Source organism: Pyxicephalus adspersus, chromosome 3, assembly GCF_032062135.1.
Source record: "Pyxicephalus adspersus chromosome 3, UCB_Pads_2.0, whole genome shotgun sequence".
Classification (NCBI taxonomy): domain Eukaryota; kingdom Metazoa; phylum Chordata; class Amphibia; order Anura; family Pyxicephalidae; genus Pyxicephalus; species Pyxicephalus adspersus.
This window is the reverse complement of record NC_092860.1, coordinates 82,005,608-82,017,458: the sequence shown is the minus strand read 5'-3', so window position 1 is coordinate 82,017,458 and position 11,851 is coordinate 82,005,608. Positions and strand designations below refer to the sequence as shown.

At 35.9% G+C, this 11,851-nt stretch overlaps 1 protein-coding gene across 4 annotated transcripts in view; it reads left to right on the top strand.

Annotated features, from left to right (window-relative positions):
* The window catches only part of WDFY3 (WD repeat and FYVE domain containing 3), a 136,728-nt gene that overhangs the window by 93,752 nt on the left and 31,125 nt on the right, over positions 1-11,851 (top strand). For 3 of the 4 annotated variants that reach the window (XM_072405446.1, XM_072405445.1, XM_072405443.1), the window contains 9 exons: positions 329-564; positions 1,411-1,545; positions 1,717-1,896; positions 5,411-5,644; positions 6,373-6,472; positions 6,862-7,022; positions 7,720-7,949; positions 9,847-9,953; positions 11,015-11,197. In XM_072405446.1, the coding sequence (XP_072261547.1) occupies positions 329-564; positions 1,411-1,545; positions 1,717-1,896; positions 5,411-5,644; positions 6,373-6,472; positions 6,862-7,022; positions 7,720-7,949; positions 9,847-9,953; positions 11,015-11,197 (1,566 nt within the window). The remainder of the gene's footprint in view (positions 1-328; positions 565-1,410; positions 1,546-1,716; positions 1,897-5,410; positions 5,645-6,372; positions 6,473-6,861; positions 7,023-7,719; positions 7,950-9,846; positions 9,954-11,014; positions 11,198-11,851) is intronic. The other variant, XM_072405444.1, reaches the window with a different exon arrangement.

The window sequence follows — 11,851 nt, the reverse complement described above, 5'->3', positions numbered from 1 at the left end:
CATTTTATATATTCTATTGCGCTCAAAGACTAAGCTACTAAGGCTGTTCACTTGCCAGGGTGAATTATCACCTTGTAAAGGATATTTCTCCTAATGAATGTGGTGATACTTTCTTTTCTTGATTGTTTTTTTCCTTGCTCTTGGTTGATTGAAGAAAACACTGCTTCATCTGATTTATGAAATAACTCGCCATGCTTAGTGAACAGTCTTAATGCCTTTAGTAAATCCCTATATTCTCTCTCAATTGTAACAGACACACAAAGTTGATTTTTAAACAACTCATACTATAATTGTAATGTGCAATAGACTATTTTGTTGGACTTTACAGGTTTTAATGTAGGAAGAAGTGCTGGCGGCAGATCAACACTCAGGGAGATTAACCGCGATGCATGTCATTTCCCTGGCTTCCCAGTCCTTCAGTCGCTACTTCCCAAGCACACAAACGTACCTGCCCTTTACTTTCTGCTCATGGCACTGTTCCTTCAGCAACCGGTCACTGAACTGCCTGAGAACTTGCAGGTCAGTGCACCTGTCACCAGCATCCGAAGTAACCGGGGTTGCCAGGTAGGAATTAGCCAGTGAGGCATGTGTGTGTTTTGTCAATCTTTTTAGATTATACAATTGTTCTGGTATACCGATAAGCCTCTCTCAAAAAAAATATTATTTTTTATTATCTCATAATGTTTTGTGAAAGCAGACACACAATCACATTTTTTCTGCTTCAATAATGTCTGCAAATACCTTTTCTTATTACCTTTCTTTACCTGGTTCCACTTTTTTAGACATTCTTTATCTGCTGTACAAAATGTGCCATGTGACAAGTCTGTTTTTTGTTAGCATTTTAAAATTTATAAAGGCAGACATCATAAATCTTTTTACCTGGCCCGATTACATATTTTGGGAAGGATGATGTCATTGCAGAGCTTGTCAGTCAGTGTGATAAACTGGCCATATACTTTTATTCTAGAAATAAATGTTTCTGTCTATCAGATATGGGTGGACAGTGTCACCATCCTGGTGTTTTTTAAGAGGCTAATATTGTAATAATCTAAGGGGTTCTTAAATCAGTAATAAAGCCCTTATAAAGATGTGCTTCATAATTTATGCATATATATATCTATTAGTTTATTAATATGTCAGCTGTAAGTAACTCTCTTGAAAATATAGGTGATTGGTGCTTCAAAATGTGCAGTGTGTGGCTTGATAGGGTTTTGGCTATTGTTCTCTTCCCAGCTGACACATGGAGGCCATTTTTAAGGCAATACAAGCAGATTAAAATTGCAGCAAAAGACTTTGCCTCTGGCACCAGGTGAAACTTTTTGTAGATTTAAAGATAGAGGGTGCAGATTATAGGCTTTTCTTACATTACAACAGGTGTCCTAAATGTAATTTGATTTGTTCTTTCCTTAGTTTGACTTAGATTCCATTTGGACTTTCATTTTTGGAGTTCCTGCTTCCAGTGGAAATGTGTTCTCCTCAATCCACAATGTGTGCACAGAAGCTGCCTTACTGCTGTTGGCAATGCTCAGGACAATGCTTAATTCTGTAAGGGGAAGTTTTTATTGACTTTTATCTTAACAAATTCTGCAGAGCTACTGTCATCATTTTTGTCAGATGTTGGCAGTTATTCACTGCATAACCTGCAGTTATAATTTAGTATCAAGTCTTTGTATAATGTTTGTAATCTCTTAATCAATAATATTTTTATTTAAACAGCCATGGCAGTCAGAGGAGGAGGGCTCTTGGCTTCGGGAGTATCCTGTTACCTTGATGCAGTTCTTCCGTTACCTCTACCACAATGTTCCAGACCTTTCTCCAATGTGGATCAGCCCTGAGTTCCTGTGTGCCTTGGCAGCATCTGTATTCCCTTTTAACATTCGTCCATACTCTGAAATGGTAAAAAAAAGCTTTCTTCTTTTTGGTTACTTACTACCTGTTAGAAATAACTGAGCTCAGAATGTATTTTTAATGATCACGTTCTGTAACACTCTAGTGCTACACTATAAAGTTAACGTTAGAATGTAAAAGATCTGTAGTATTTTATCTTTTACTGTGCTTGTAGACTACATTAGAGACTTTAAAGTTTACATTTTCAAAATTTGCTGACTTTGCAGATGTCTAGTGACAAATATCTGTTGCCTAAGAGTATATTTTAGTACACGTAAGCAGATGCATAACTCATTTTCTTCTCAACCAACCAGAAATTCGATCATTTCTGGGGACAACCTTGTATGATCTTTTGCTCTTCTAATTATCTAATTAGGTTTGATTGATCATTGTACATACATCTCCAGCCTGTATTCTTTTGATCCATATTCATCAGCTATTGAATGCTGTACATCACGGACCAAAACATCAGTTGCTTATGATTGATCAGCAGTCAATCTTGGTTTGCTGCAGCAATCGGTGGTTAATTCTTCTAACCTCCATGTCAAAGCAGTACACAGTAAAGATGTGGAGGTCTGCCTGAGGAATCACTGAGCACAGTGGGGGGACTAGGAGATCGACACTGCTAAAGGGTCAGTTTCTTAAGGGTCTTCAGAGAAAGAAAACATTTTCTGCAGCATTTGGTAAAATAGGGAGCAAGGAAGAAAACTATTTACTCCTTTCCCAGGAAGACTTGTTCAGCATATTTTTCCTGTATATAATACATACAATAATTCTCTTTTGGTGAGATTGCAATAAAGGGCTGACTTGTGCAGTCTGCTGTTAAGCCTTATATGAAGGCAGTGTGTGCCACATTGAGCAGGAGTATATATCATATTGACATCTATCCTCGGATAATTAACACATGTGCATCAAAAAGCAATTAGCCATCTAAAAGTCAAATGACCCTAGCTTAGACACATATGTCTCAGGGCCTGTAAACAACTCATGTGTGAAATGAAAGTTAACAGCACCTCTACACATAGAACCGTAAATGTCACATTGTGCAGATGTTGCTGGTTTATTAAGAGAACATGATCTAACCAAGTGACATTTATCTTGTATGGTATAAACAGAAACATAAAATATCATGACAAGAGATCAATGAAAATGGCTAAATTAGCATTACTGTAGAGTATTGTTTTGAAGATAAGGTGTGAATTTTCTATCATTCTTCCTAATTTAGCAGGTTTTTGTGTATCTTCAAATATCTCCAATACTGACACTTAGACATGATGCCAATAGGCAAAGTGTTAGTTAACCCACATTTATTCATGCTAGTAATTCCTGTGGTTATAGATAGGTGGCTTTCTTCTTAAGTGCTTGAAATATAAGCCCTCTGTTACCTCTCCAGTGGACCTTGGGGTGGAGTTTCCTGGCTGGAGACTATAAGAGAGATGAGAACAACACGTATGGAAGTGACAATACATAGTGCCCAATGTTTGATTTTTCCGACATTAGTAATTTCATTTCTTATGTTAACATGCCTTTTAGGCTGTCATCTGGTGGTATGCAGGGTTAAAGTGTATCTGAGGCCAAACTGTGCTTTATTAGGGCTATTTCTTTTCACTTACTGTCTTTAGACCTGAATTGAAAACGAAAGAATATATTCCCAAGATTTGTCCTCTATTCCTGTTTCCGTAACAACTTGGAAGTTTACCCTCACTTGAATGTCAGGTGACATTTTTGGGCTACCATCTAAGCTTTTGAAATACAGACCCTGGTTCATGCCTGACAAATGATAATGTTGCCCGTCTTGGGAGAAGAAGCATGAAGGGAATGGTAGGGGAGGAATTACTTTAAACCACCTGAAAGTATTAAACACATTTTACATGCTTACACTTGGCATCAGATGTATAGCTTTTACTAGGTGTGCTTTAAAATTATAGAACGGGTAGAAATCACACCATACTATTATTCAATCACTGTATTCAAGTTTTGACTATAATATGACATAAGCTATTCAAAACGATCTTTTTCATGAATTCAGGATGATGACTATAATTGTCTTGTAAATGTAGTGCATTATATTCTTTCAGTTCATTCTTGCTTTTTCAATGTTCAATATGACTTGATTATGAAGATGGTACAAAGCACAATAATGATTTAGAAAAGAACGTATCCCATAGCAATCAAGTATTTTATCTTAACTGTAAAAAATTAATTTTGATTAGTTGCCATGGGTTTCAGCACTTTGCTCATTTCTGCTTAATTATGAAATCCAAATGTTTTTGTTCCAATGCTTTAACGTTCTTTTTCCTATGTTGATGTTTAACTATCTTTATGTAGATAGATATCCATTGAAACACCTACAACAAATTTCCATGGTAAATGTAGAAATATATGTAACTGTGATCTGTGCGATCATTTACTGATTGCAGCGTTCCTAAATATGGAAACCATTAATAATACACCCCTTATGTGATGAGAGTGCTTACATGACATTTTACAGAACACAAAAAATCTCCATAGTATTGTTAATCTCGAGCTATAGCTGTGCATGTGCTCATAACAGATGGAATTAAATAGGCCTCCTAGGACTGAAGGCTGTTTAAACATGATCTGGAGCATGCTAAGTACTGCTAGTGTCAGAGAACTGTATTATCATGTTCAACTGCCTAATGTTAGCTAGGTACCCAGTGCCAGGCGGTGGCATATTGCTAGTAAATGTTGCACAAATCATTTTCTTCCATTATTTACAAGGTTCCAAAAATGGATTCTTGTTTTTCACAATATCAGGAGGTGATGAAAAAAAATGTTCTAGTAAAAGAAAACAATGTTAAATGTAATATTAGTGGAGTGCCAAGTGCTATGGGTGGGAGAAATTAGGTAATTGCACACATTTACATGTATAATTTTAACATGGCATGCCACCAATCAAGGTATCACATGCTCTTGTACACTATGGAAATATTGTACTGCTGCTACTTCTTTTAAAACCAATGTAGAGAAATAACTACAATACAACACATTGACAACTGTTGTTAAAGGGTAAACTGTTCACTGTGATAAGTCTCAAAAGGATGTTACCGGTTTTAAAGGAAAGCTCAATTTTTCTATTAAAAAAAAAACTTCTCATTGTTTTAATTATTTATTTATTTTTAAGTAACTTGTACCTTACCTATGTTAGGCCAAGTAACAGATTTTGCACTTTACTGAAAGTACTCAAAAGAAACCCAATTTTTTTGCACCTTCCAACCATCCTGATCTACAGCCAAGATGCCTGAGATTCCTGTGTGAGATAAAAAAGTGGTCTCAAGCACTACTTTTGTAGGGATGAAGAGATAGTTTCATGTGCTGGGAAAAAATGCATAATTTAGTCAGCTGATGTCTTTCCAAGTCTAAGATCATGTACAGAAGTGCTCAATTCAGTATTTATGGCAATATCAAGAATATCAGAAAAAAACATTTTATGGGTTTCAAAATAAAAATATTGATATGCTAATGTATGCATAAACCTCAATGTATATATTCAATATTTCAGGTTACAGACTTGGATGATGAAGTGGGTTCACCTGCTGAAGAATTTAAAGCCTTTGCGTCAGACTCTGGAATGAACAGAAGTCAATCTGAATATTGCAATGTGGGCTCCAAGACTTATCTCACCAGTCACCCCGCCAAAAAGTTTGTGTTTGACTTTATGCGTGTCTTGGTTATTGAGAATCTCTGTCAGACTCCTGCTAGCAAGCAGACACCTCTCATAGACCTACTGTTAGAGGTATGAAATCCTTATATGCCAATGTGTTTGAGCTAATAGCAGCATACAGAAATTATTGTTTTATTTAAGTGTTACTTCACTCTTGGTGACTTAGTATCGTAGTACAGAACTGAAAATACCAAAAGGCAGGTTTTGGAATGTAGCTCAGAGTACACTATTTGAAAGGATCAAGTTTACAAGGTTCATCAGAAATCCTAGCTCCACCAAACTGTCATGGCCCCTACAAAAGGAAATGATGGTGTAATTTTACCACTCAAAGTAGAACAAATGTTGGAATGTAACTGAGATTAGGTGGTGCCTTTGCTTTTTTCTTGTGGGCAAAGTAGAGACTAGAAACTAGTATGAAGAAATATTCTCACTGCAAACTTTGAGAAAAGGAAGAAACATATTGCAATGCAGTAGTACTATGCTAAAACCATTTCATTTTTTTTTGTATAAATGATCTTACATGAGAATTTAATTATGAGGATATAGGAAAGGCCTGTGCTGTGATCTTTTTCTTTGGAGAACAGTCGGGTAACAGTCAATCTTACTCAGGACAAGGTAAATAAAGTAGATGTCAGTTCTAATTTAAAATGCCTTGGTTATTTAGCTTCTGGAAAGTGCGTAGACTTGTGTCTTGCACTAAACATGTGTAAAATGCTGCATCCCTAAATAAGATGTTTTCATAAGGTAAGGATAACATATATTACATTTTCTAAATCTTTGTTCATGCTATTGTTTTACAGTCTTCCCCTGAAAGATCAACGAGAGCTCAGCAGAAGGAATTCCAGACCTACATATTGGACAGCGTGATGGATCACTTGTTAGCTGCTGATGTTCTTCTAGGTACTTGTACAAAGTTTTATGTCCAGTTTTAGACATTCGTATACTTTTCATGCTGCTGTTCACGTTTGAAATGTATGTATAGTTTTGTGTAGAGTAGGGAAGGATTAGCTTTTTTATTTAATAATTTTTTTATTTTTACTGTGGTGTCCTATTTGTCTTGATGGCTCCTCAAAATCAGAACAAAAAAGGATGGTAAATCAAACAATCAAGCATTTCCCAGTCATCACTAGAACAAAGAGGAGAATCTTTTAATTGGACGCAATGTAATGAGTGGAATTCAGTTTGTAACAATTATGTTCACTTTCTGCTTTCACTACAGGATTAGAAAGAAATCTTTTTCCTGTACACTTTTTGCTTGTTTGTTTTAAGTGTATGCTATGTCTTTGTAGGGGAGGATGCCTCTTTACCAGTGACTACTGGTGGTAGTTATCAGGTGCTGGTGAACAATGTGTTCTATTTCACCCAGCGGGTGGTAGACAAGCTGTGGCAAGGAATGTTCAACAAGGACTCCAAACTAGTGGTCGACTGTATCACCCAGCTCATCTCACAGGTAATGACAAATCAATGACAGTATGTACTCATTATTCCTTACGCTAATGTGAATGTGGTCACATATTCTTATATAGAACCAGGCCAGAAAATTACTGATCCACAGAGGTGTGCATAGGCACAGAATCTCCATCCATTCTAACCAGTTCCTTCACAAATCTTTCTAAAGAAACTGAAAAAAAATAAATTCAGACACCAATGAATGAGCCAGCTTAACATGTCCCTACCAACCCACAAGAGTATTAATACAGGACAGAGAAATATGTAAGAACTGTCAACAACAAAAATGTGTGTTTGCTTTTATTTTGTAACCTGCACTAGACACCTGAAACATGATTTCTTTTGGCAAAACCTTCACTTATCTTCTATTCAGCTTTTAAAACAATGCTTTTCATCTGGATAGTAAAAAAAAAAAAGTTTTTTTGCCAGACCAAGTGCTTCTTTTTTGTGGTTATAGGTAAGTGACCGGATTTGTCTTCGCCCGTAAATTCAGATAATAAATATTTAGAGTTCATTCTGTTTTGCATTTTGTACATGACATGTTTAATGCTGTTCAGTCAGAAAGTACTTTTCCAGCAACTTACAAAGAAATGTTTTTATAAAGTTATTCCTGCATCCAAATTTATTTGCTAACATTTTAAATTAAGTTTTAAGTTGACTTTGGTTCTCATACATTTTCTTGCTTTTGTGGTTTTCAGTCAAAGAGACGGTCCCAAGGATTGTCCCTTGAAACTATTTACAACTGCTTGAATCGGACCATATTATACCAGTTCTCCAGAGCACATAAAACTGTGCCTCAACAAGTGGCTCTTCTGGATTCTCTGAGAGTTCTCACTGTGAATAGAAACCTTATTCTGGGTCCTGGGAATCACGACCAGGATTTCATTGCCTGCTTAGCTCACTGTTTGATTAACCTCTACACGGGAAGGTAGGCTATTGTCTCCATGTGGCGCGCTTTTATGTAGAAAATGTATACAGGATAACATTACTCATAAGTCTCTTCTGTGTTCTAGAATGAATTACAGAGGATTATAATTAAAATGAAAATGTACTCAGATCATTTATACTTCTGTGTTTTAGAATTTAATACAGTATATAATAACGCAATTTAAATTAAAATTAAAAACCCAAATAATTTCCATGGCTCATTACTGGCTGACATCACTTCTAAACCTCTCTCTGCATGGTTATGTTTTTTTTTTGTTAGCTTTATAAGCCCTAAATAAGCATATTCACCTTTTTTTAACAAGTGGCCTAGACACTAACGTGATGTCTGTATGTATTGCTGGTGCTTATGGAGGTTTTTTTTTCACCATTAACACTAATCAGCAGTAGCAACCCATAAGACAGATAAACATTTTCTACTTGTGACATTTTGTTCAGATATTTACACAATTCTGGCATACAGTACATCCAGGAATATCACAATATCAATACTTCTGTCTCCTCTTTACAATTTTTTTGGGAAAACCTCCAGCTAGTTGTTTGGAAGTTACATGCTAACTCTTCATCCACTGAATATGTTAAAGGTGAAGTGGGGAACTAGAATGCTACATTGCTGAACAAGGACTTCTATCACCAGTCGGACTGTGCAGTCACCTGTGTAAATTGCAGGATTGTCTCTATAGAATTTCAAATTATTTGGCAGCCAACATAAAACATATTGCATAGATGATTTACCATAGAATTTTACGGTTTGCCCAAAGTTTTCAATGTTTTTGTTTGCCTTCACTGTAAGTAATATAAGCTTCTTCATTTTTTGTACATACCTTATTAGTCAAATAATCTTATTGTGGCATCTTTTGACAGATAACTTAGAATTTACTTAACACTTAACTGTAGTTTGGTAATATCACCCATCTGTGCTTGAATAAAAATGTCTGGAGAGAAACAAAGCGGACTGTTTCTGCTGACTTCTGCATGATGACATGGAACAAATATACAAAAAAGGACATCAGATTTTATTTTGCATATTATAGTCCACATTAATGTTCTAGAAAGTCAGGAGGTCAAAACAATCATTCACAAAAAGGTCAGCAACAGACAACCCATATTTCTTTCAACGTAGGCTTAATGTTTCCATTAGAGTATGTTTAAAAGAAAAATCTTTAAAGGTAATGTCTACACGTGACAATCTAGCCAATCTTTTATTTCTGAGTTCAGGTCAATTTTAAGTATAAAGTCATTGAGAGCAGACCTGAAATGAAGTGCTTTAGAGGAATACATGGGCAGAATATGAAATTACACTTATTTCTATGCAATAAAAATACCTACAGTGCAGCTATTTCTCTTGTTGTGTGGACAATATGTTTGAAAACTCATATTTTGCATTATATATTTATATTATTTGGATAACCATGCCCTTACATGTTCTGCATTACACAGTCAGTAACCAATCAGCCAGCCGTTAATACTTGGGTTTTGATAAGGTTACTGTGGGTGAGATGCAGTTTGTTGCTGGTCTTATGCTGTCTGAATTGTGTGAAAATATGTAACTATAGCAATAAAATACACCGGTTACATTGTTTTTAAGGATCTGTGTTCTAATTATGAGGGGCTGAATTAAACGGTTTGTGCCATGTCAGAGACCTTTGCTTTCCATGCTGTTCATAAGCTGAAGAAAGAAGTACATTTCCAACAGTGTACATGTGTAGGCTTGGCAATTCAAAGTTGCAAGCAAATTAAATTAACAGTGAAGTAGTATAATACTTCCCAGTTTCCATAGAAACATGACCGTAATGATATCGAAACTTCAGTTTGCTATGCTGAGACCATAGTTGGGAATCAAAATTCTAAAAACCAAAACATTCTTTATTTCATTACAGTAACCCTGATGGGTTTGGATTGGAAGCTGAAGCCAGGATGACCACTTGGCACATAATGATGCCTTCTGAGGTTGAAGCAGATGGAATGTATCAGGATATAAGTGAAGGTAAAATGTGTGCCATCTGTGGACACAGACATTGCTTTATTTTAACAAATACATATCTGATCATTTTAATAAAAGCTTTGGGTTATCATAAATTCCCTCGGGTTTGTGGTAATCTATGCATTGTATTCCTTCAGATGAATGAACTAAATGCAATTTGTATTCTACCTTGACTTTTAATATAACCAAGGGGCAAATAATGTATTTAAGAATTCAGTACATTAGCTTTGCATGAACCTGAGTTGCACTAAAATATTTCTACAGTAACAACCATGCTAAAGTCTTGTACCTTTTATTCCATGCCCATGAGCAGCCTCCTTATCTCCAACACGTACATGGGCGAATTGCTTTTTATCCCCAGGGGTTCGTCTATACTCCATTATGAAAAAATAGCCTTCCCTTTTCCATGCTAGGTCCAGTCTTGTACATAGTGACTGCTATGCTAAAAAATGATGGTACACAATTGGTGCAAGGTAATCTAATTCATTGAATATAATACAATCGGATTGCTCAAAAATTAACTCGTGCTCTGTAGTTGCAATAGATACCTGGGCTTGTTGTAAATTCTGCTGTTTAGGGATAACATTGGAATTTCTTTGAATTAGAATTGTGTGAATATTCACACAAATTTTTTAATAAAGGTTCCCAACTCCTTTATTAAATCGGCTTCAGTCTTGTCCACTGGCAATTTGCACGCTGCATAGAACCTGCCAGGCCTTCTGTTTGGTGGTTTGCTAGCTTATGAGCTTCCAAAATGACTAATTCTGCTTTTATCTGTAAATGAGGTACTGCCCATAAACACATATTTACTGTTCACAGATGGTGCATCTCTTTTAAAATATTGCTGGTTTTGCTACAATAAAGCTCTAAAATTTGAAATTAAAAAGCCTACAAAAACTCTTTTTTGGCATGTTTTATTCTTCTGTGACCTGGAATGGCTGTTTTCATCCATTGAAAAAGAAGAATGTGAAACTGTACTGAAAAAGTGTGTCAAAGGGATTCCAAATGCATTGTATATTGATGGCAATCTAAACTGTCAAAATGATACAGACTGTGTTTTGCAGGGCGCCAGCTTCTGTTAAAAGCTGTCAACAGAGTTTGGATAGAGCTGATTCATAGCAAGAAACAAGTTCTGGAGGATATGTTCAAAGTGACATTTCCTGTCAATGACCGAGGACATGTGGATATTGCAGTTGTCCGGCCTTTTATTGAGGAAGCAACATTGCGTTCTTGGCAAAACCACCTTGGTAAGTCATTTCACGGTGAAAGAATTCCTATTTTGAAACTGTATGGGTTTATTGTATTGTATTAACCAGCTGCACTGCTTTTTTGGGGGGGGGGGGGGAGGGTTAATTTCTACCACCTTTTTTTTTGGCAAATTGATAAAGTCATAAGCAAGTATATTGTAATAAACATTGGAACAGGGTTCAATCCTCAACAAAAGTGGACAGAGTAGTCATACAACTAATCTATTTATAGATTATAGATGCTTCTTGGAGAAACTGTCAGACTGCAATGGTTTTCTTTAGTATTTTACCGCTTTTACATTACGCAGAGGACTCTGAGTCACATATACTGAGTACAAGTAGCATTCTCTTTTGTTTATATGTAAATTCAAACCTAGTTTACTTTATCTTGCATGTGTAGAGGTATTTTCACGTTCATTGACATCAGTTTTATAGTAGTAGCAGACACTCACCTTAAATGTGTGAGATACGATGAGGTCTGGTAATTGTTAGGGTAATTGGCTTGGTACTTCTGAACAGTGGGGTCTTTGGGGATTAGACACTGTATGTAGTTCTTATAAAGCCTTTCTTTTCAAGCACGTCAAGCTACATTATTTTTTTGTTTTGTTTACTTGATTCCAGTAACACATTTCGAGTCCTAGGATGGCAACTATC